Source organism: Marmota marmota, unplaced genomic scaffold, assembly GCF_001458135.2.
Source record: "Marmota marmota marmota unplaced genomic scaffold, marMar, whole genome shotgun sequence".
Classification (NCBI taxonomy): Eukaryota; Metazoa; Chordata; class Mammalia; order Rodentia; family Sciuridae; genus Marmota; species Marmota marmota.
Genome location: NW_025999900.1, coordinates 68,185,030 through 68,209,411, shown reverse-complemented (window position 1 = coordinate 68,209,411; position 24,382 = coordinate 68,185,030). Strand labels below are relative to the sequence as shown.

General features: G+C 61.4%; 1 protein-coding gene across 2 annotated transcripts; it reads left to right on the top strand.

Annotated features, from left to right (window-relative positions):
- Nucleotides 1-449: 449 nt before the first annotated feature.
- Akt1 (AKT serine/threonine kinase 1) lies at nt 450-19,129 on the top strand. 2 transcript variants are annotated; one of them, XM_015496328.2, is made up of 13 exons: nt 450-590; nt 11,388-11,516; nt 13,707-13,818; nt 14,160-14,307; nt 14,611-14,742; nt 14,818-14,883; nt 15,533-15,601; nt 15,835-15,960; nt 16,029-16,157; nt 16,264-16,478; nt 16,747-16,834; nt 17,912-18,014; nt 18,242-19,129. In XM_015496328.2, exons 1-13 carry the CDS (start codon nt 545-547, stop codon nt 18,319-18,321), a joined length of 1,443 nt encoding a protein of 480 aa, XP_015351814.2. In that variant the 5' UTR covers nt 450-544; the 3' UTR covers nt 18,322-19,129. The 2 variants fall into 2 exon arrangements, with proteins under 2 accessions (XP_015351814.2, XP_015351820.1); XM_015496334.2 differs by lacking the exon at nt 450-590 and adding an exon at nt 10,631-10,775.
- The last annotated feature ends 5,253 nt before the right edge of the window (nt 19,130-24,382 follow it).

The window sequence follows — 24,382 nt, the reverse complement described above, 5'->3', positions numbered from 1 at the left end:
ATCTCAACCTGTGACTGGAAATGACCTGGACAGGGAGAGCAGAGAGGGTCACCCTTTCATCAGGGTTGGTGAAAGGGTCAGAGGGCTGCCTGGAGGAGGTGTTCTCTCAGCTGGTGCAGCAGGTGGAGGAGGCTGGGATACCCCAGAGGGCTTTCTGGGGTGGAAGTGGTTTGCACCTAGACCTGGGAGGTGAGCGTGGCAGCTGCTCTGAGCACATGGGTTTGGGGAGCAGTGTCCAGTGGCGTGGGCTTCTGCCTGGCCTGGTGTTGTGGGGTTTAGGCAGGCTGGCAGAGGAGGGTGGGTGAGGATGGGGGCTGGGAGCCGGGAGGGGCCACAGGGAAGGCAGACCCTGGCTGAGATGGCGAGGAGCGTGGCCACGGGGCTCTCTGAGAGCTTGGGGGGCGCCCCCAGCAGACGGCCCTCACACACTCTCTGTTGGCTTCTTCCAGAGGCTGCAGCTAGGCCGCCAGAGCCCAGAGGGAGCCTGCTGGAGGAGCGTGTCTGCACCCTTGGGCCGCCCCGGCCAGCGGGGGCCACGGACACCATGAACGACGTGGCCATCGTGAAAGAGGGGTGGCTACACAAACGAGGTCAGTGCCTGCCCTCAGGCTGGCCCTGGGGGGCAGGGCCAGGGAGTGAGCCCTGGTCCACCTGGGGTCCTGGAGCCAGTGGGGCCGCCGGCCTGTGGGCTTCCTTCAGGTGTGGGTGCTTGTGCCAGGCCAGCTGGGAGGAGGGGCCGCTTTCCTGAGGCTCCTGGGCCCAGCACCCCTCCACAGTGTGGAGGTCACAGCCTTGTGGGCCTCCTGAGTGGGAGGGGAGGCCCTGTGCAGGGCCTGCTGTTCGGGCCCCTGCCTGGCAGGGCCTGGTGGGCGGGGCACGCCAGGCCGCTCCAGCCTTCCTCCTGGCTTTCCTGGAAGGCAGCGAAGACCCAGCAGTTCCAGGCCTGGCACGCTGGCAGCCTGAGGCACTGCCCAAGGGCTCCTGAGGGCAGGGCAGGGCAGGCTGCTGGGCTTGGCCTGTTGCCCACCTGAGGCCTGGACTCCGGGGAGGGGGTTCTGCTCCACCCAGGGCCCTGGCCGACTGGGGCCTGTTTGTGTTGGAGCTGCAGAGCTGGCCGCCCCCCGCCTTCCCACTCCTGCGGCCCTGCAGCCCAGGGGAAGGGCGCTGCCCAACGGGCCCAGCCAGGAGCAGGGGAACAGGACCTGAGTGCAGCCCTCGCCTTCCCGCTGTTCTCCCCTCTGTCCTGCTGGGGGTGGGCTTCACATCCCGGGGTCCTGGGCAAGCCACTCCCTATTGTACCAGGGCGGGCATTAGCCTGCCCCCTTCTGACTTCCTCTTCCTGCAAACCTGCTCCCCGGGAAGTTCTGGCGATCCGTGCCAGCAGCTCACCACTCCTCACACTCCACCTCCAGCAGATGAACCCCGTGTCTTGAGGGGAGGAGGCAGCCCCAGGCCCCCCAGACAGGGAGTCGTGGTGGAAGTGGGTATCGTGAGGCAGGGTTCTGGGGGACGTACGGGAGCTCCCCAGCAGGGCAGGTCTGGGAGCTACTGGAGGAGGCTGCAGGGTGGCTGGGAGGTGCCAGGGCCCAGGGCTTGAGGTGGGGATTGAGGGTGTGGTCAGCTGTGTGCTGGAGCTCGGTTGGTCAGTGTTGCTGGGCCTGGGTCCATGGAGCCATTGCCTACTCGCCCAGGCCCTTCAGCCACATCTCACCCTTTGTCTCATCTCATAGCCCTGACCCCTGACCCTTTTCTGTGCCCCAAACAGTCTGCTTCCTTGGTGAATGCTTGTTGAGTGACTGTTAGATTTAGGGCCAACCCAGGAGGTGCCTGGCCCCAGTCACACAGGGCCTGTGGCAGCCAGTCAGACTTGGGTAGGAGCACTTCTGAGGCCTGGGCTCCTGGTGACCAGGTTACCACTCTGGTTGTACCTTCGGAAGGGGCCTGGGGAGGGGGGGGCAAGCGGGCCCCAGGGGGCATCTGAGAGACCCCATGGGGCTGCTCTGTGCACTTCCAGCACCTCGGGCCTTGGCTTCCCCATTTACACAGTGGGAATGGGTGGGGTAGAGACCTGGTGCAGGGGGCTCGTGGTCTGTGGGGGTCCCCCTGCTTGTGACGCCCTGCCCTGGTGGGATGGAGGGGGGACCTTTTAAGTGGGGGTTGCCATCCAGGCAGTCTCAGCAGCCTCCAGGCCCTGCTGCCTGGTGCCAGCCACACCAGGGGAGAGGGTCCTGTCCCCAGCCCCACTCGTCTTCCTCTAGCCCCAGCCCAGGGGCATGGGCTCTAGCAGGGTGGCCGGGCATGGGAGGTGGACTGCACACCTTCCTGCATGGTCCCTCTGAGTTCTGCTCTGGCCCAGGGCCCTTGCTTGGACTGCCCTGCAATGCCCTGGACCTCCCAGTGGGAGGGGGGGCGACACAGATGTCCTCCAGGCCCTCCAGCCTCTGATGCCCTGGCCACTTGTCTTTGCCACCTGGGAGTGACCTGCCCAGGGTGGGCCTGGGCCTGCCTCTCTGCTGGCCTCCCGTGCATCGGGGACCTGGAATACACTGGTTCTCAGCCCAAGTCCCAAGGCACAGCCCACCATGGCCACCTGGGCTGGCCCCATGTGGGGGTGACCGTGCCTGCTGGGGCTGTGTAGGTGTGGGGATGAGAGTGGATGCGTGTCCTACCACAAATGAGGGGCCAGACGGCCATGTCTGCAGACCAGGCCCAGGCTCTTTCTCTTGCCACTGGGGTGGTGGGCACCTGTCTCTGGGGAGTGGCCCCAGGCGGCTTTCAGAACACGCCTGCCGGAATCACCCACACCAGAGCCAGAGCTGCTGACAGACTTGTAGCTGTCCAGGCACCCCTGGGCCTCCACGTCCCCATGTGTCTAACAGGGAGCCATCCCGGGATCATGGATGCAAGCTGCTGAGGGCCAGAGCTCGTGGGGAGGTGGCCCAACCAGGCAGCCCCAGGTGGGTTGTGGAGGAGGCTGCAGTACCACCCTGTGGGTGGCCAGGCCGATCAGTGCTGCCCGCTTCCCGTTTCCAGAGGTCTGCCTCAGGTGAGCTCCTGGGAGCAGGCATTTAGGAGCCACCCTGGGGCAGGTTGCAGGTGGCTGGGCTTGGCCCAGGGCACCCAGTTTTCAGCCTCCAAGTGGAGAGCTCTGTGCTGTGCAACAGGCCGGCTGCGCCACTGCTTTTGGAGTGTGGTCCCCTCAAAGCCTGGGCCACCTTTGTCCCCTTGCCCCAGTGCTGACAGGTCCCACTCCACCCTGCCCTGTGGACAGCCGCTCTGGTCAAGCCTCCAGCCAAAGACCCCACTGTCGTCCTCCTGGCCATGCTTGTCTTCAGTGTCCCTGACTCACGGCAGGTGGCCGGATGAGGAGAGGGAGGGGAGGGTGGCCAGGAGGCTGGGTCAGGATGAACTCTGGAAGTAGAAGTGTGTGCTGACCAGTGGGCACCTCCCAGTCTCCCAGGGGCCAGCAGGGCCCAGCAGAGGAAGCAGCCTGAGGCCATGGAGTGGAGGTGGAGGGAACCAGCCTGTCCCCTCTCCCAGACGCGGTCGCCTGAGTGGGTCTTCAAGGTGTGTGTGCCTGGGTGTGTGTAGGAGGCCTGTTGCGACCTCATTTGGACTTTCTGGGTTTTCCTCTTGTGTGTGTGGTCCTGAGCCTGAGGCCAGCAGTGCTTTACCTACCACTAAGCTACATTCGCAACCCTTTTTTTTTTTTTTTTTGAGAGAGAGAGAGAATTTTTTTTAATATTTATTTTTTAGTTCTCGGCGGACACAACATCTTTGTTTGTATGTGGTGCTGAGGATCGAACCCGGGCCGCACGCATGCCAGCCGAGCGCGCTACCGCTTGAGCCACATCCCCAACCCCTCGCAACCCTTTTTAATTTTTGTTTTGAGACAGGGTCTTGCTGCTAAGTTGCCCAGGCTGGCCTGGGACTTGCCATCCTCCTGCCTCAGCCTCCTGCGTAGCTGGATTGCAGGCATGTACCTGGCCTCCGTTTAACTTAACACCTGGAAGCTGGGCCTCTGCCTGGGGCCAGGCTGCCCCATCCTGGAATGGACCTTCCCCCTGACCCAGACCCCTTCAGGCATAGTGGGGATACTGAGGCCTGGCTCTGGCCCTGAGGGCCTCCTGGGTATTGTCTCCCTCCTACCCACTCTGGTTCAGTCTTGAGGTCCTGGCACAGGCTGTCCCTGTGGGGGGCTCTGGGGTGCAGAGTGGTCCACTTCAGTGACACAGACCCCCGTGCATACCCAGCTGTGGCCCCGGCCATGCTGTCAGCTAGTTCCAGGGTCCTTGTGTGGGCAGGGGTCTGCACCCTGAGGATACAGCCCAGCTCCCTTTCTCCTGGGAGGCCGCAGCTTTGCTGAGCGGACATGAGTGGAAGGTAGTCTGTGGGGCCAGTTGACCTGTGTCAGCGTGCACAGCAAGGGTTGCAGGTCAACTGCTTGAGTGCAAAGGTGGGAGTTGCTCTGCAGAACCACTGAGGGGAGCCCCCCAGAGGCCCCTGAACCTGTGAGCAGTGCTGCCAGCTTCCCTGGGCCTCCGTTTCCCTGGGGTCAGGTGTGGGTTGGCCATAGGTGCTCCCTGGGGGCCCTGCTATGCCCTTGGCCTGACCAGTGAGCACCAAGTGTCCCCCTTAAGGAGGACATGTGCTGGCCATGGGGACAGCCTGGGAGAGATGTGTAGGTGTGCAGGGAGAGGGCGGGCAACGTGTGCCAGCCCTTGAGCCCAGGGGATGGGCCCGGTGACCTGGTGCTTGGCCGATGGCGGTAGCCTTGGCTTGGCTGGTGGGGGGCCGTTTCCTGCTTGGTGAATGTGTTGCGCTCACCGTTCAACACAAACAACAAAAGAGGAAGCTGGGCAGCCTCACGCTGGGGGCGTGGGGTCACTCACCAATGGCCCCGCCTGGCCCTGGGGCCGATGAGCCTGGTGGCTCTGAGTGGGGAGTGCTCTTGCTTCTGCTGCCCGGTTGCCTGTCCTCTTTGGGCATGGGTGTCCTGTAGGGGGCCAGACTCTATGGTGGGGGTCACAGGGAAGGATGGTGTGAGTAGGAGCAGGGCCCTGGGGCCACCTCCTGACCTGCTCTGCTGTCCACCCTGTAGGGCAGCATGGAGAGCACTGGCAGGAGGGACACTAGGCCTGCACAGGGGCAGAAGTGTGGTGGGACAGCCCCCAGGTGACTGGTCACCCCCTCTCATCAAGGCCTCAGTGGGGGCTCTTAGAAACGCCGTAGGGAGGGGCTTGGCAGGGCACTCACCCTTCCCCGGAACACCAGGCGAGGCCCAGGGCCAGTGCCCAGCTTTGGGCCCTCCTGCAACAGGAGTGGGACTGCTGCCCGCTGCCCAGGACTGCCCCACAGCCATAAGGCCACTGCTGTGCCCACTTGGCACACCCCACCCAGAGGCTCCCCCAGCCCAGAGCTGGCCCCAGGCCCCGGCCAGGATGACCCTGCCTACTGGAGCACTTGTCCCCACTCAGGCTTGTGTGGCCCCTCTGCCTCCCTGCCTTGGGGAACTTTAACCCTGGGAAGTAATAATAAGTCTGTGTCTTAGAGACATTGTCATTGAGGGGGGTGGGGCTTGGGGGTGACCTGCTGGCGAAGAGCTCTAGGGCCACGTCCCCTCCCCTTGCCTCCCCTGCAGGCTCAGCCCCTGCTCAGGCCTCCCACAGCTTTGTCAGGGTTGGGAGGAGGTGCCTCCCAGGCTTCCTCTCCACTCCTCCTCCTGAGCTCCCTGTCCCCCACAGGGTGGCTCTGCTTGCTCACCCCATCCTGGCTCCTTGTCCTCTGTCCTACTGGGAACCTCATGACCTCTCTTGCTTGGGCCCATCTGGGCTACGTGCGGGGCCTGCAGGCCCTGGACCGGAGCCCCTGGGCCTGGTGCTGTGTGGGGGTCCAGGCCGGGACTGGCTGGGGCAGGAGCCCCCTCCTGGAGCAGGACAGGAGCAGTCCCCTGTCCTCCCCGCCCCTCCAGAGCATATTCCTTCACGGGCCCCTTCGCGTGGGCTGAGTGAACTGCCCCTGCTGTGCCACCCTGAGGTGGGGAGGCAGGTAGAATGGGTGGCAGGAGGCCCCAGTGTGTGGGTTCTGACACAGACTGCAGGCAGGGATGGCTTGGCCAGAGCAGAGTGGGTGGCACCTGGTCAGTGGGCTGCAGCTGAGTAAGTAGGGTAGCCAGAGACAGGCAGGTGTTGGGCTGCCAGGTGGGGGTGACCTGAAGCCAGGTGGTGGGCATGGGGCAGGGCTGCCTGCTGAGTGCAGAGGCCGTGGACACTGCTGAGTGGGATGATCTGGGGGACAAGAACCAGCTGTGTCCTATAGGGGTCCAGTATGGCCCCTTTCTGCCAAGGGGTGGGTGTTGTGCAGTGTCCTGGAGGATGTGGGGTCTGTGGGAGAAGGGCTGGGTGGGTGGGACCTGGTGTGCATTCTGCTGCAGCTCAGCCGGAGGTTTGGGGGCCGCAGTTTGGGGGATAGGGCCTGGAGGACAGGCCCAGCAGTGCTGCCCTGGAGTGGCCAGAGGAGCTGAGAGGCCCCGTGCTTCAGCCATACCTTGGCAAGAGTGGGTGATGGTGCCAGACCCGCCCTCCCCTCTCCCACCTGTGTGTGCATTGTTGCCAGCCTGCGTGACGACCAGAGACCTGTGAGGAGCTCAGGGTGTGTCCCAGCAGGACCTGGGGCTTTGGTCATATCTGCCTTTTTTTTTTTTTTTTTTGGTACTAGGGATTGAACCCAGAGGCACTTAACCACTGAGCCCCATCCCCAGCTCTTGTTTTATATTTTATTTGGAGACGGGGACTCCCTGAGTTGCTTGGGGCCTTGCTAAGTTGCTGGCACTGGCTTTGAACACGTGATCTTCCTGCCTCATCCTCCTGAGCTGCTGGGATTGCAGGCGTGCACCACTGCACCTGGCTCATGTCTGTGACATTGAGGGTCCCTCTGAGTCTTGGTTTCTGTAGAGAGCTAGTGGACACAATGACCCCTGCCACCCAGCTGGGCTTTCTGGGAGAGTGGGGCAGGATCTCCGGCTGGAGAAAGGTGCAGCCAGGATCTGTGTAGCATCAGCCTCTGCTGGGCAGGGGCTGGACACCTCTTTGACCAAGGATGCTTGTGCCCCATCCCTATTCAGACCCCAAGTGCCGTCTTTAGAAGGGCTCATCCAGGGAGCAGCTCGTGTGCCCTTGGCTGGGCTGTACCAGGCCGAGTCTGTGGCCTTGATCACGTGGCCTCTTCCCTTCCTTCTCTGGCTCGTGGTCACAGGGTCCACCTGCCTGTGGACCCTGCTGGGATAAGGAGCAGTGGGACTCTGACCCAGGCAGGGGCCTGGTACATTGGGCCTTGGAGATGACCCATGCTGCCCACTGCCCACCCAGCAGGCAGCGAGGGCTGGACACATAGCCCGTGGGCTGCTGTCGGCAGGGCCGTCTGCTCAGTGTGCTGGAGAAGGTAAATGGGCGCCCGGCAGCTGTCGGTGGGCGATGGATGTGTCTGCGGCAGGGGACCGTGCGGTCCCGCTGTCAGCTGGCGCCTGCTCCCCAGGCCTGCTGGGGCTCACTTTGCTGTGGAGAAACAGCTCGGTGCCGCCTGGCCCCCTGCCAGCTGCCGCCTGTCACCGCCGCTGTGGCAAAGTGTTTATCCAGCAGTTTCCCGAGAACTGGGGACTTTCAGAGGATGTTCATGGAGCTCAGGACCTGGCGGCCTGGTGGCGTGGCTTGGAGGGTCAAGAGTCACAGCAACTCAGGAGGGCCCAGGTGGGGCCTGGGCTGTGGGTGCCCCAGGACCCGTGGCCCAGCGTGGAGAGGGCAGGCCTTGGCCTGTCTTCTCCCCAAGCACTGGCCTTGTGGCCCTGATGGTAGCACTTGGGTTGTGGGAGGTTGGGTGAGGAGACTTCCTGGAGAGGCTGGCCTGCCAGAACCTCAGCCTTCAGCAGAGAAGGGGCTGACCCTTAGGGATACTGAGGGACCTAGGGGGCTGCAAGAGGATGGGGGACACTGCCTGCCCTGTATCCAACTCCTTGTGCCTGGATCCCCAAGTTGTACACGGGCCATGGCGGGTATGGACTTCTGCTGGCTATGTGTATTCTTTCTCTGGGCCTGACAGGACCTGGTGTTGGGGGTGGGCACAGCAGGGGTCCCCTCCCCTCCTTGGCTCTTCTGCCTCCAGGGAAGGCTCTAGGGAATCCTGGAGGCTGGTTGAGGTCTTGCCTCTGCCCTGCCCAGGAGTCCTAGCATTGGAGCGGGGATGGGCATGGGCCACCATGTCCTCACAGCAGGCACAGGGTCCTGACTGCCTGCCCACGGGAAGTGGAACTGCTGCAGTGCCGGGCTGAGGCCCAGGCTGGGCTGCACCCGGCATGGACTGTGGGTCCCAGCTGAGCTCCGGGGTGTTGTTGGTGGTGCCCCGGGGCCTGGGGGTTTGCTGTGATTTGCCGTCCACCATGTGGAGAGCAGGAGAAGGCCCTGGTTGTGCAGAGCAGTAGGGACCCAGTCTAGGGGTGACAGCCTGAGGGGCAGTCTTGGCCTTGCAGCTTATCACTGCCTTACATCTGTCTGGAACATGGGCTCGCTGGGGGACCTTGTCCTTCTGCTGCCCTGTGGGCTGTTCAGGGAGAGGAGGACACTGGCTGGCACAGTCCCTCCAGGCTGGACTCCCACCCAAGTGCAAGACATTCAGCAGCTGTGATGGGGTCTGGAGCCTGGCAGCCAGGGTGAGTGCCCGTACCTCTGGTGACACTGAAGAAGAAGGGTGGCCCCTTTGAGTCAGTCTCTTCCTGTTGGTGTGTGGAGCTTGGTGAGACTGGTGGAGAGAGGCCTGGATCTGGCACTAGAGACCCAGGGGTGGGCAAGTGCTGCCCCATAGGCATCCTGTGACCACAAGGGACAGGGCAGCCATGTCCTCCACCTGTCCATCTTGTGTCACTCAGCCCTGGAGTGAGTGCTGTTGTCTGAGCCGGCTGCTGGCCTAGCCTTCTGTCTGGGCTGAACACATTAACATGCAGGCCGTGGCCCATGCTGCAGCTGGCTTGGTGGACACCCTGAGTGACGGCCCGGCTGGACATGAGGTGGGGTGAAGAAAGAGCTGTGTGTGTCCTGGAGCCTTGGCCCCAGGGCCCTGCTCCCCTCCGGAGGGTTTTCCTGCGTGCCAGGCTGCTGCAGGCAAAGGCCTGCTTAGGTCCTGTCCTTGTCCCTCTGCTCACCTGGGTCTCCTGGGCCCAGGGCCTTGAAAGCTGGGAAGGGGAGGATACCGAGTCCCTCCTGAGATCTCTGGGGGGCTGGGCACCCCTAGGTCTGGCTCCTAGAACCTCCCGTCCTAGGGTGCTCAGGGGCCATGGGGGCTGGGACTGTAGAGCACGAGCTGGGAGGAGACAGATCTGGGTCAGGGCTGGGAGCCAGGCGGGCGCACTGAGTGCCGGGTGGTGCTGGGGGCCGTGCGGGGCACACAGGGGGGCCGTGGTGGTGGGATCAAGATGGATTTCCGGGGCGAGCGGGTGCGGTGCTCATCAGCCTCTCTGCTCAGTTAGCGTCCTGGGGAGCGGCAGCTGGCGAGATGGAAGGCACTCCATCAGGGGCCGACAGCTCCAGACTGGCGCTGGCGGGTGGGCACACGTGGGGGGTGAGGGGGCAGGATGGGGTGGGCATGCAGCCCCCCAGCCAGCTCTGTCTGATCTCTGGAGTCTCTGCTGCCTGCTGCACCTCCCAGGCCCTGAGGCCACAGGGACGGTCTCCTGGAGGAGCTGCAGGTGGGGTGCGCTGACCTAGGCAGAGCTGGCCCGGGGTTTGTGCTGGGGGAGGCCAGTTGCTGGGGTTTCAGACCCCATTCTCCAGCGTTGGCATTGGCTATTAGGCAAGGCCCCAAGTGGCCATGGGATCCAGGGCCAGGGGTGTTGGAGCTGGGTTGGCAGTTGCCCTGTGGCCACGTGAGCTGTAGGCCAGCAAAAAGCGGGTGACATCTTTCCTTCCCTTGGAGGTACCTTCCCACACGTGAGCTCTGCACAGCATCTCGGAGAGCTCCTCCCTGCCCCTTCCTAAGTGCTGAGGACAGGTTCCTTGGGCTGGGGGTGTGGCCTGAGAGTGGGCTCTGGCCACTCCGGGGCTGGCGGGGGGCCACTCCCATGACAGGCACTCCCACTTCAGGCCATGCAGAATGAGGCCAGGCCTCTGCATTGCTTGTGGAGCGTCTGGCTGCAGTGTCTGGGTAGTGGGAGCCAGAGGGAGGGGGAGCCCAGGGGGTGCACTGTACCCAGAGTTCCCTCAGCCTGCACCTGGCAGGTGGGTGGCCTCAAGGGGGTACAGGCTTCTATGCAGGAAGGAAGTGGCTCTCAGAGGGTCCCAACCTACAGCACCAGGAGGACAGCGCTCCCACCTGGAACACCAGGATGCAGTGTGCCTTGGATAGAGAAGGCAGGCTGGCCAGGACCCTCAGGGATGTGGGGAGAGGGGCAGCACCTTTGCCTGGCCCTCTGTGACCCATACACCCCAGGAGATGATCTCCATGGGCTGGAGCCTGGTCCCCTGGGTGCCTGGCCATAGCAACTATGCCGTGCATTGGGGGCCTAAGCACCTAGGCCTCACCCTGCTGGACCCAGTGGTAGATGGCCTGGTGACAGAGCCATTGCTTGTCCCCCACGTCCCTCCAGGTGCCCTCGTCCAGAGCTCAGTGTGGCAGGAGGACCCTGCCCCATGGGCCGGCTCCTCTGCCCTCTGCCCAGTGTCCCTGCAGATGAAGAAGTCGCCTCATTAGTGAGCTCCCCGTTGCTCTTCAGACTCCTTGCTCGGCAAAATGTAAATGAAACATTTTTTCCGGGTGTCAGTATGAAAAATGACAGTCACTGTGAGCTCACAGAGGACATCTGCTCTGGTTCCTACGTGTGAACGCCTGCTTACGGCTGATGTTGCAAAACTTGAGGTGGATGTTCCTGTGCACCTGGTTGACCCAGGGCAGTCCCAGCCTGGGTCCTGATGCCCACGGTGTCCAGCTCTGGGTGCCTCCTGGGTCTGGTTCAATGGACGGTGCCGAGGTGCACTCCATGCCCCCAGTCGGCAGCTCTGTCCCTCTGGCTGACTCTGGCACAGAGATCAACTTCTGCCAGGAGTGTGGTACTGGTCCTCTCCCCTCCAGACACCAGGTTCTGGCTGTGGTAGGCAGCCACACATGCCATTGTCACCTGTGGCTGCCATCTGCCAGACCCTGCGTGCCCTCTGGCCCCTCCCCATTTCCCCATCAGTGCTACTCCCCGAGTCTGGGTGCCCTGGCCCTGAAACGCCAGCAAGCCTGCCTCCCCATGGACCCAGCACTGTCACCAGCAGCCCACCCCAGCCTGCTGCCCATGCACATGTCCTGTGGGGTGGGGCCAGGAGGGGGTTGACATAGCCCCTCACAGCCCTGTCCCACAGGGGAGTACATCAAGACTTGGCGGCCACGATACTTCCTCCTCAAGAATGACGGAACCTTCATCGGCTACAAGGAGCGGCCCCAGGATGTTGACCAGAGGGAGTCCCCCCTCAATAACTTCTCTGTGGCACGTAAGTGTCCCCCTGGCCACCTTGGATTGGAATGAGGTGGCTGAGCAGGGCTAGAGCTTTCTGTGCCCACCAAACTCTCTGCCAAGGCCCTCTTTTGGCTTCTGTGTCGTCCCTGGGAAGAGGCCTAGCAGAGCTGGCTCCTGTCACCTCTGTAGGACTGCTGAGCGGCCAATGCTGACTGGGCCCGGGCCATCCAAACTACTTCCCAGCCCTGGTGCTCTTGCTTGGAAGGACGAGGGGTCTCACCTGTGGACAGAGCCTGGCCTCTGGGGAGACTGGGCCTTCCTCTGGTTGGGGCTTAACAGAGCAGCCAGGGGCACCCAGTGGGATACCCCCTGGTGGGGAGGGCACAGAGAGAGAGCACCACCTCCCTTACCCCCCGAGCCCTGGCCTGTGGGGCCTGTTGTGCCTTCCTAGCTTGTGTCCCACCCTCCTGATGGGTGAAGGTGGCAAGGCTGTTCCAGGCTGTCTGCTGAAGGCATCTGCAGGTTCCAGCCCACATGAGCCAGAGTGATTGAGATGCTGGGGCAGGTGTACCTCCAGGTCTGGTCTGCTTCCCGTGGGGCCACCCTGTGGCCCAGTCTTCCCAGGGGCTGGCCCAGGGTGCTGGCCAGGCATGCAGGTGTAACTGTGTGGGTGGTGAGGGATCAGCTGTGGGACATCTGGAGCAGTGGGCTCAAGGCAGGCCTCTGGGATCCGTCTCGGGCTGCATCTGGATGTGCAGTGCGATGCCCCAGACCTGGGTTCTACCCCTGGTCCCTTGCTCATGTCTCCCTTCACACCAGGTGGCTCCGCTCACCCTCCTGGGATCCTGGGTCCTCTAACCCCTCCACCCTGCTTGTCCCCGGGGTTCTGGGGCCTTGGAGGAGGAGATGTACAGGTTGCCATCCCCAGGCTGGATGGGGAAGGACCCCCACCTCATCCTCACCAGCCCCTCCTTGTGCCTGGCGCTGGGCTGAGGGGGAGGACGTCAGCAGCCCTACCATCAGATGAGGCTCCTTATCAGGGAGCAGAGGCCTTGCCCTATGGGGCTCCTGGTCGAGAGGCCTCCTGTGGGGGCCTTTTCAGGATCAGATGTCTCTGAGCCCTGATTTCCTTTTTCCTGGTTCCTCGAGCTGCTGGCCCTGCAGTGGTGGGGGACATCCATAATGGGAAGAGACCCAGGAAGCAGACCCCCCATCCCCTAGTAGGGTCTCCGCAAGCTCTCCCTGGTTCCCCTCTGTGGGGTGGGGAGGAGGCCATATTCCCTGGGTTCCCAAAGCACCCAAAGCAGGGCCTTGCTGTCGGGAGGCAGCCCTGGCTGAGGGCAGGGAAGAGGAGAGGGGCTCTGGAGGTGGCACACAGAGGACGGTGCCAGCCTCTGGGGCCTGCTAAGCAGCAGAGCATGGAGTGGGCGGCTGTGCTGTAGCCCCCGTCCAGGAGCTTCTCTGAGGATGGGATCTGGTGTGATGGGGCGAGACCCCAGCTCTGGGCACTGCCTCCCACTGACAGGCTTTCTGGGAATGAGCGGGAGACCATGTGCCCAGATGACAGGGCCCAGGCAGGTTTCCCACCGGGCTGATCAGGTCCTTCCCCAAGGCTGGGCCCCAAGCCCCTTCCCGGCCCCCAGGCCTGGCAGGCGGCCCCTTGCTCACTCAGTGGAGCCAGCCAGCCCCTTGCGTTGCCAGGGCCCAGACGATGGAATGTGGGAGGCCCCTGGGCTGGCCCCTCAGCCCCTCCTGCCCGCAGAGTCCTGCTGAGACGCCCTCTCTGCTCATAGCACTCATACCCCTCAGGGCCTGGTGTGTCCCCCACAATCCAGCCATGGCAGGTGTGCATGCTCCAGGTGTGTGCGCACCAGGTGTGAACTGCTCCAGGTGTGTGTGCTGCAGATGAGCATATTCTGCAGGTGCTCTAGCTGTGGCTGGGAAAACAGCAAGAGATCCCTGCACCGGGTAGGAAGGGCGGCTGTGGCCCCCATCTCCATGCACCTCCATTGCCCTCCTCAGGGCTCTGGCACTAGTTGGGGCTCAGAGACCACAGGAAGCACTGGGGAGGGGCGATGGTGTGGGGCTGACTTCATAGCCCCGGACACCCTCTCGGGGTGCCTTGCAGCTCCAGAGTAGAGTGTCCCAGCTGGAATAGGGCCCTAGTCCCTGTGGCAGCACTGTAGGGAGGTCAAGTGCAGACAGATGCTCCCTGCCCACCCAGAATGCCAGTTGATGAAGACAGAGCGGCCCAGGCCCAACACCTTCATCATCCGCTGCCTGCAGTGGACTACGGTCATCGAACGCACCTTCCATGTGGAGACGCCTGAGGAGCGGTATGTAGGGTGAGGGCAAGGGCCTGGCTGCAGAAGGTGGCCTCCAGGGTTGGAGATGGATGCCTGGGTTGGCCCTCCTCAGAGGCCATTTTGCAAACTAGCCCAGGCCTGTAGGGTATGGGTGGGGAAACTGAGGCTGGAAATGAACACAGGGTGGGAGGGGATGCTATCCTGCTGGGGTTGGACCTCAGTGTCCTGGAATGTGTGCAGTCTAGGCCAGGTGGCCCCTCAGGGCTCTGCCTGGGGTCAGACAGCCGCCTGAGCTGGAACTGCCAGCTGGCTGTGGGTGATGCATGGTGGAGTCCCTGCTGGTGCCCAGAGCCTCACTTGAGCCCCTGTAGGGAGGAGTGGACAACAGCCATCCAGACCGTGGCTGATGGACTCAAGAGGCAAGAGGAAGAGATGATGGACTTCCGTTCGGGCTCACCCAGTGATAACTCGGGAGCAGAGGAGATGGAGGTGTCCCTGGTCAAGCCCAAGCACCGCGTGGTGAGGCCCAGCTCCTGCCTCTGCTGACAGGAGGCCTTGCTCCCTCCCTGGACACCCCCTTGTGTTGGAAGTGAAGTCAGGACAGTGGCCAGAGGGCCTGGGGTGTTGCCCAGTTCTGCTGTGAGCACTGGCCTTCCACTTGTCCCACAGGCCCACAGGTGTGAGGGTGGGGCCCAAATCCACACCTAGCCTGCCAGAGGTGATACAGACCCCACCACCTTGTACACTGTCCAGCAGATGGTTCTGCCCCCAGGGCTGGTGGTGCTGAGCAGGGTGCTGAGCAGGCTCTGCCCACTGCCACAGACCATGAATGAGTTTGAGTACCTGAAGCTACTGGGCAAGGGCACCTTTGGGAAGGTGATCCTGGTGAAGGAGAAGGCCACAGGCCGCTACTACGCTATGAAGATCCTGAAGAAGGAGGTCATCGTGGCCAAGGTATGGGGTGGGCAGCATATGGGGCAGGGACAGGGGACAGGGTGGCCTGGGTGCTCACCTGGCCTTGCCTTTCAGGACGAGGTGGCCCACACACTCACTGAGAACCGTGTCCTGCAGAACTCCAGGCACCCCTTCCTCACAGTGAGTGGGCGCCGTCCTGCCTAGGCAGGGAGGGGCAGGGCAGGAAGACACTGGCACGGGGCTGCCGTCCTGTCTTCCAGGCACACCCAAGGGCTTCACATGTGGCCAGCGGAAGGTTGGGTGAGAGGGCACCTGGTATGGGCCTGGGCAGTGCTTGCTGGCTCAGTGTCCACGGAAGGCAAAGCAGGTGACTTTGGTCTTCCACCCTGCTAAGGCCCTGGGCCCCAAGCACCCCACACCCTGCCTCTCTGCAGACCTCTGTTGAGGTGCAGGCTGGGTGTACCCCTGCCCTGGGGAGCTGGCCCAGGAGTGGCACATGACCAGGGGCCTGTAATGTTTCTGAGGGAGGCTCAGCATTGGTCATTAGTGGGCCTTCCCTTTGGACAAGGCTGCTCTGGGCACAGATGGGAAGGTAGCCCTGGCAGCTGGGAGCCTAGGGCCAGAAGCCCCAAGCCAACGCTCAGCTTCTTACCTGATTCTGATGGCCCCAGAGCCTGGCTCACTATCCACTTGAGACCCTAATTTTCCCTTGGACTTGAACCCAGACCCCATATTGCTCGTCTTTAAAACAGGCCCTGTGCCTCTTGGCTGCCTGGGCCCAGCCTGGTGGCCTGTGTCAGGCCCTGGCTCCAGCTGTGCTCCATTTCAGGCCTTGAAGTATTCCTTCCAGACCCACGACCGCCTCTGCTTCGTCATGGAGTACGCCAATGGGGGAGAGGTAGGGCTGGGTGAAGTGCTGGGCAAAGGGTGGGTGGACGGATGGCTTTGCTGCCTGAGGTGCCCAGCTTCATAGTGGGACAGCTTCGTGGGTGGCGCTTGTCCCTCTGGGGGCCTCAGACGTCCTGCTCCAGCGGTGTGGTGTTTGGGGGTAGTAGCTGCCTGCTGAGGTGACCCCTCCCCTGCCGGGGTGGGGCGGAGCCTCCTGCCGCCCCTTAGGCTCCCCTTCCGCAGCTCTTCTTCCACCTGTCCCGCGAGCGTGTGTTCTCCGAGGACCGGGCTCGTTTCTACGGCGCAGAGATCGTGTCGGCCCTGGACTACCTGCACTCCGAGAAGAACGTCGTGTACCGCGACCTCAAGGTGCGCCACGGGCTGGCGGGAGCCAGGGGGTGGGGCTTGGCGTCAATGACCAGGGCCTCCCTGCACAGCTGGAGAACCTCATGCTGGACAAGGACGGGCACATTAAGATCACGGACTTCGGGCTGTGCAAGGAGGGCATTAAGGACGGCGCCACCATGAAGACCTTCTGTGGGACACCCGAGTACCTGGCCCCTGAGGTGGGTGTCCCCACACGTCATGTGTGTACTATGGCACTGAGCACCCCACCCTCTTGCCCCTCCTCTCCGGTGTCCTGGCACGCTGTGACACTGAGCCCCTGTTCAGGTGCTGGAGGACAATGACTATGGCCGGGCCGTGGACTGGTGGGGGCTGGGTGTGGTCATGTACGAGATGCTGTGCGGCCGCCTGCCCTTCTACAACCAGGACCACGAGAAGTTGTTTGAGCTCATACTGATGGAGGAGATCCGCTTCCCTCGCACGCTGGGCCCAGAGGCCAAGTCCCTGCTCTCCGGACTGCTGAAGAAGGACCCCAAGCAGAGGTGAGGGCGCCAGCCTGGCTACAGCTTTGCTTCTGGCCCCGCCCCAGGTGTGCCTAGAGCTGTGTCCAACAGTGTGGGACAGTGCTCATCTGTGGCCTGCGCTCAGCGTCCTCAGGGGGGGGCAGGCCCGGGCTGGGGGGCGGTCCTCAACCTGCTGCAGCTCTAACTGCGGGGCTTCCTACAGATGTTCAGAGGGGCATGCTGGGTCCCACCACAGAGGTGCTGCCCAGCTGAGCGTGGCCTGAGCCTCTTGCTTGTCTCCCTGCAGGCTCGGCGGGGGCTCCGAGGATGCCAAGGAGATCATGCAGCACCGCTTCTTTGCCAGCATCGTGTGGCAGGATGTGTATGAGAAGAAGGTGCCAAGCTCCCCATGCACCCAGTCACGACTGGCTCCTCCGCTGCGAGCATGCTCACTTCTGCACATGCGCACAGCCGCCTGGGCGCACACCCTTCCCTCACGCACAGGGTAGTGCGTGGCTGATTGGCACACTCGCCACTGGGCCTGCTGAGGCCCGGCGACCAGGAGCTTTGTCCATGCCCCTCTGTGGCCTGCACTCAGAGGGTCTGACACAGCAGCCGTCCTCCTGGAAGCTGGTCCAGCCCTTCCTCCTCCCCCAGAGGAGCTGCACACACCCTGTGCCTCGCCTGCACTGCGTCTGGTGCCAGTACCAGGGCCCCTCCCCAGCGCTGCACGGGTGGGGGCTGGCTGAGGTGGCACCCCCTGCTCGCTACCGGTTCCTCCAGGGTTCGACCTCAGGCCCTGCTGCTGCTAGGAGAACTATGCCCCCTTGAGTGTGGGGAACAGCACCGGCTCTACCAGCAGTGTGGAGTCCACCAGCAGGCAGAAGGGCTGTACTACATGGGTCCTGTCACCGAGCACACCCTTGGTGAATGCCCATCACAGTTCACATGTGGCTGATGGGCTGGGCCCATGCCTCAGTCCTCCCTGCAACACAGGGTCCCTTGCTCTTGCCCAGCTTCCTGACACCTTCTGCCCAGCCCTGACCCAAAACCACACGAGTCCTCTAGGGGTAGTCCTGTCCTAAGGTGACTAAGGACAGTGCCTGCCTGTGACCCTGGGGCCACTGGAGGTCCTCTCCCAGCTGTGTTCTTGCCCAGCTGAATGCTGTGTGCTCCCTGGGCAGAAAGAGGCAGGCAGGCTCACCCGGTGCCCTGGCCCAGTCTGCTTTTGACCCTTTCCGTCCCCATTCTTAAGAAAACCTGAGTAAATGACAGCCAGGGAGGGAACAGGAGTGTCCCTCCCCTTACTGTTGGGGTTCCCGGAAGCACCCCTCCCAGAGCTGTGCCCTTCTCAGGATGGCAGTGCTGCCTGGGGGAGCTCAGGCGCTGGGAGGGTCCAGCTCCTCCTGAGGTGGGGTTTGCTGGGGAATGGAGGGAGGCCTCTAACCTGTCTTTCCTGTCCCCCACTGCAGCTCAGCCCACCCTTCAAGCCCCAGGTCACATCAGAGACGGATACCAGGTATTTTGATGAGGAGTTCACGGCGCAGATGATCACCATCACCCCGCCTGACCAAGGTGAGGGAGAGCCGCTCTCTCCCGGGCAGACTGGGCACTGCCTCTGCCTGGGGCAGCAGTGTCTGGCTTTATGGGCTTCAGATGCTTTAAGATCCAGTTCCTCTTGAAGGCTGGTAGTGACCAGGGCAGGGAATTGGCATTCTGAGGGCCAGGCTCATGGCTTGTGGGTGGGGGCCCTGCTGCATGATGGGTAGCACTGGATCTGAGCCATCTTTGTGGCCCCGCAGATGACAACATGGAGTGCGTGGACAGCGAGCGCAGGCCACACTTCCCCCAGTTCTCCTACTCGGCCAGCGGCACAGCCTGAGGGCCGCCAGGAGGGCCTTGGCAGCCCTGTGCTGCGAGATGTCCTGGACCCAGGAGCCTCATGTGGACGATCTGTATCTGATGGTCTCATTTTCAGACGCACTGGGGAGGAGCTATGCCAGCCTCCACGGGTGGGAGGATATTCCTGCTGTGGATGGCATCCTGCCTCCCCGCCAGGTCAAAAGGAAAACTCTTCTGCAGTTTTTCTTAATTTATTTCATCCGATTTGTTCTCCAGATATGGCCTTGGCCCTCAGAACATTAAATTCCCTAGGAGAACGTTAAGGACTTCTGCAGCCCCCTGCAATGTGGGCCTGTGGGTCTGGCCACTGCCCTGTCTGCCGCCATCCCTCTCGGCTATCACCTGCCTTTAAGGACCAGGCCCCTGCCCCAGTCTGGGGGCACCAGGAGCACCTTCATTCCCTCAGGAAGGCACATGGCAGCCCCTAGCCCAAGGACTGTGCCTCTGAGGAGGTCCTTGGAGCTGGCCCCACACGGGGCTGGGGGGTGGGCCTGACAGGGCAGGGGAGCGAGTTTCAATTGTTGCTGTCTATTCTGCTGTGTGGAGGCACTCGGGGGTTCATCTTAGTGACAGGAAAGCCCCCTCCCCTCGGGTCATGGCCTCCACTCAGATGGTCTCTTAGCACTTGTCCTTCCAGATGCTTTACTCCAGGCCGTGTCCTGGCCCTCCTGCCCCTGGCCAGACGGCGCCCGCTGCTGTACCACGCCGTTTTTTACAACAGTCAACTTTAGCATTTTTACTATTATGATACTTTCCCTCCAAACTCTTCAATAAAAATTGCTTTTCAAGTTTGTGGCTGGCTCTGCTGGGGCTGGGTGGGGCTCGTGGCCTAGGGAAGCTGGCACTCCAGGCTCAGCAGGAGCCCTTTCCTCACAGCCCAGTGAGTTCAGGGGTGCAAGGACTTGGCTAGAGGCCCAGCGACTGTCCTGAGACTCCAAGGGAAGATGCTGCTGGGCACCAGCACTGTTCCTGCTGCCCTGTACCCAACCCTCTCCCCCAAAGGCTGTCCAGGCGGCCTGCCAGCTCCTGCTGCTGTCTGTCAGGCAGAGCAGCTAGAAAGAGCAGGACTCCCAGAGAGGATGCAGCAGGTTGCAGTGATGACCTGGGCCACAGTGCAAGAAGGCTCCAGGAAGCCCCTAGGAGCAGCCTGACAGAGGACAGAGCCAGGAAAGGCTGCAGGGGGAGGGGCACAGCTAGAGCACCAAGAACCAATGGAGTCCAAGCAGCTGGACCGATATGCTGTTGGTGCCACCTGATGGGCACCTGGCAGAACTGCACCCTCAACAAGGCCAGGAGTGGCTCCTAGGGACAGGCAGGGGCCCACAGGGCCCTGCAGCCTCAGCTTTTTCATGGCTAATGGCCTGGACTCCCTGCAGATGTGCACAAGCAGAGCCCAAGGCTGGTGGGTGTGCAGGGATGGCAGCTGGCCCCTCTCTGAGAAGGGCTGGCTCTTCCACCTGCACTGGGGGTGGGATGGGGGATGACAGTGTGGACCTCTGGTAGCCAAACAGAGCCATGTCTGGAGCAGCCCAAGTTCTCTGGGTGGTCCAGGGTCTGGTTCCACCAGGCTGAGTTTCAAGCCACACCAGTAAGAACTCAGCTACTCTGCGGGAGGACACTGCATCTGGAGGGCCGGGTTGCACATCTGCACATGAGCAGCAACGAAACCAAAGTACAGCAGCCACGTGCCACCCTCACACTGTGCAAAACCCCACCACCATGGCTCATGTGATATGGAAAGGGGGCAGCTGCAGCCAGGGCTGCTCCTTCCACAAGAGCCCCTGGGGACACTGCTACTCAGAGTAGGCCGGTTTTGTGTCCCTGTCACAGGCAGGCAAAGCCCTAAAGGAACAAAGGCAGGGATAGAGCCCACTGAGCCCACCTGACCTTCCTTGCCGTCTGTGGCAGAGGAATGGGGGAAGCAGTGTGGGGGGGTTGCAAGGAGCTGAACGTTTTGGGAAATTCCTAGAAGGCACAGGTGGCCTCACAAGGGGCAGCGCAGACCTAGAGTGCAAGGCAGATGAGAGGGGCAGGGTTATGTGGCCACACAGGAGGCTGCTGCACAGCAGGGTCCAGCCAGGGAGACTCAGATTCTGCCAGGAGGAAGCAGCTGTCCTTGCTGGGTTCCCTGTGCCCAGCACAAGGCAGGCTCAGAGGGACAGGAAGATAACAGGAGTGGTCTTAGCACCTGGAACTTCCATGTGTCAGCAGGTGTGGCTAAAGGCTGGGCCTGCCCTGGTGACAGGATGTGCTGGGCATGCTGGGTGTGCTAAGGGCTGGGCCTGTACTTCCCTGGGATGCCACCACCATGAAATCTGCCCAACGGCAGATGCTCATCCCACCCTCTGGCTTCCAACTTGGTTCTTTGACACTCAAGCGGTTTTCTTCTAGACCATCAAGACAGCTCTGTGGGTTGAGCCCAGGCCTCACATAGGCGGGGAGAGCACTCCACCCCTTGTCTACATCCCCAGCCCTTTTAGTTTTGAGATAGGGTTTTGTTAAAAGACCCAGGCTGGCCTCAACCATGGTCCTCCTCCCTCAGCCTCTTGAGTATTTGGGATTACAGGTGTGTGCCACTGCTCCCAGCTTAGGTTTTTCTTTTTTGTTAAAAAACAACACAACAAAAAACAGGCCCAATGGCCTCTGCCCTGCATAGCTGAGGTTCTCATTTGGACTTTCACATTTAACGTGGGTGATGGTGAGCTCAAACATGCCACCCTGCTACTCCTGCACCATCTGTTCTCGGTCCCTTCTCTCCTTTCCTGCCTTTGGGATGACTTCCTTATCACCCCATTTTCTGGTCTTTACCGGCCTACTTCTCTGGGCTTTCTCAGCAACAGCATCTCACTCCAGGACACCGTGCTGCCGTAGAACACGGGTCTGCCCAACACCAAGAAAGCGCAGCTGCAGGCTGTGGGCGAGGCCGGGCCTGCTGTTCAAGGTGTCTGCCTGTGCCTGGGTCCTCACGCACAGGCCCTGGGAACCTCCAACAGGGCACTCCCACTTCTTTCTTGGCCTTAGTGCCTTAGTATTGTCATCATAAATGTTGTTTGCATTTATCATAAAATCCCAAATACATTTTTGTTTGAACAAATGCTTTTAGAAAAATTATTTTTGTTGTGCTAAAGATACAAATTTTACATTATAACCTGCAGTTAATGGCATCAAGTACAGGAAGCTGTTGAGCAGAAACTGCTGTCTCCTCTGGAAGCTTCTGTCTCCACCAATCGACACTGGGCCCTCAAGCAGCACCTCCCACTGCCCTGTCCCCGGCGTCTGCTTTCTGCTGCTGCTAGTCCCACTGCTCAGGGCCTCAAGGCGGGTCGTGCAGTTTCTGTCTGGCTGGCTTTACTAGACGCAGCAGAATTTTTCAGGTTCATGTGTGGCAGCGATATCAGAACTCCCTCATCAGGGCACGGGCTCCTCATTGGATGAAGGCCATACTGAAGGTGTGCAGTACAGGTGTGGCATTTCCTGGGGTCAGTAGGGCTGGACCCTCTGCTGACAGCCACTGGTGACTCTTCTACAGAGAAGGGTCTACTCAACTCCTTTGCCCATGTTCTCGTGTGGCCTTTGCGCTGGGTCTTTGGCATTCTCGCCACATGGCTGGTTGTCCTTCCCAGAGATCTTAAAACAGCCTGGAAGCCTACCGTGTCCACCACCCTGACCACCAGGCTCTTCACATAGGCCTGCTTTCCCCCTGGTACAATTTCCTCCTGTCTGAAAGCTTCTTTGACATTCCTGTCATTTTTCTACAGCCCCTGCCTGTCTGAAAAGCATTTCTCTTTCATTTTTGTCAAAAATTTTCAATGAGTTTGTCCATTTTGTTGCTAGGGACAAAACCACAGTATGGGTAAGTCACAAAAGAAAGAGGTTCACTGGGCTGGTGGTTCTGGTCCTCGTCAGGCAGCTCTGTGGGGTGGCACAGGGAAGCCTGGGACCCACCCAAGGTGTCTTCAGTGCAGACTGGCTCTCCAGGTCCCCATGGTCTGCTCCTGGGGCACAGCACAGGGGACTTGAGGCTGCCTGAAGCGCGGTCACGGTGCTATCCTACTGTGTTGTCCCACTGTGCCTGCTTGGTCTCCAGCGATCCTCTGCTGCTGTTCTCATCTTTATCCTCCCAGCATAGAGTGTCTTTTTTCTCTGGCTGCTGAAGAGTTTCCTTTTCTGTTGGTTTCAGGGAATTGGCTCATGATGTGTGTAGCATTTTCCTCGGGGCCATGTCAGGCTTCTTGCATCAGTGGGTTTATGATTCTGTCAAATGGGGACATTTTATAGCCACTTTTTCTTCTAGCAGCTGTCCACTCCCACCCCAATTCCAGCCCCCAGGCTGCCCCAGGACTCCACTCAGCCAAACCCTGCTCTTCTGAGGCTCTGCAGCGCCCTGCAGGCTCGCAGTCTCTTCCGCGGTGTCCACCCTGCTCCCCACCTGTCGCCTAGTGAGGCACCTAGGCTGCGCTGCCCTCACCCGCCTCCGCGAGCCCCAGCTTCCTCTGCTTTCTGAATAGGAGGGCGCAATGAGCCGCCAGCACCCTTGTCTGGGGTGGAGTCCAGTGTCCCCCTGGCTGGCGATGGACCTATGGGTACTGCTGTCCTGCTTCTGGGCATGTTTTCTTCCATGGACACCAGGTACTAGACTTCATTCCACTGGAAGTTGGACTGAAACAAAGCCTCTTCACTCTGGAGTTCTGTTCTGGACGCAGTGGAGTATCACCCAGGTCTGGCCTGGTGAGATGGGTTCCACAGGGCAGTTGCTCCAGGTGAACATGGCCTTCCAACCTTGAGTTGGTGCCCCACAAGGACGAGGCTTCTCTCTCTTCCTGACTCTCTCATGTATGAAAAGGGCCTTGAGAGGATGCTCCAGGTGATCTCCACTTAAGTGTGCAAACTCCAGAGGCCCTGGCCGACCCTCAGCTGTCTCGATTCAGGCCGCTGAGTTCTCCATGTGCCATCCCAGGTGGTGGCCGGCTCTGTACATTTGTTCCCTGCTCTTTGGGGTCACTCTCCTGTGCTGGCTGCTGTGCCACATCTGGCATTTTGTCTTCTCTGTGAGTTGTCTGAAGGCCAATCCCTGTGGCTCCACCATAGCTGGACACCAGACAGACACTCACTACCAAGCTGCCAGGTGCCATTTCATGCAGGTCCTACCCCTTGCAGCAGGAAGAGTTGATAGGTGTACACATGTCATGTCCAGCGGGGATAGCTGGGGGGCTGAGGGCATGATGGAAGGGAGCTGTGAACTAGACACTGGAGGCTTCTCTGAGCCCCAACCTGAGAGAAATGAGAGCAAGCCTTACAGGTGCCCACAGGAAGAGCCCAAGCAGAGGAAGTGAGGGTTCCAAGGGGGAACATCCGAGGCCCACTCCAGGGGCTGGGCGGAGGAGAGATGGGCCAGCTGCAGTCCTGGGATGGCCTGCAGTGGCGGGGCTGTGCAGCCATCCTGAGTGGAGATGGAGGCAGAATGGCTGCCATGGCATGCCTTGGGGCCCGGGTAGACAGGCTGGAGGATGCAGAAGGGAGAACCAACAAGGCCTGCAAAGAGCTGGGCCGTGGGGCGAGGCAGCAACAGAAGCCATGGCAGCGAGGCCCTGGGCCTCTGTGGCAGGAGGTCACCCTCAACAAGGACAGCCAGCACCTGGCTAACAGCCTCAGCGTGTTCCATGTCCAGGGAGAGGCTGCCAACCCTCTGTGGGCCCCTCTGCCACCTGGCACTTCCACAGCAGCCCGCTTGCTGCTCCAGCCCCAAGTCCCATTCCAGGCTCTAGCTGTCACCTGCTCACCACCAGCCTTCCTCAGTGTCACTTGCCCCTGAACCCTGGCCAGCACATCCCAGTGCCCATAGAAGTGAAGGGTCTCCCAGCACAGTCCCACCCTGCCTCAGCCCAGCCCAGGGCTTCACAGTGTCACTGTGATCCACCTTACCAACTCAGGTCCTTGGATTCACAAGGACCAGCACCCATGGCCTTCCTGTACGACTCTAGCCCTGCTCCATCCTCCATGCCCAGCCCCACCCTCCACGCCCAGCCCCACCTGGCCCTGTG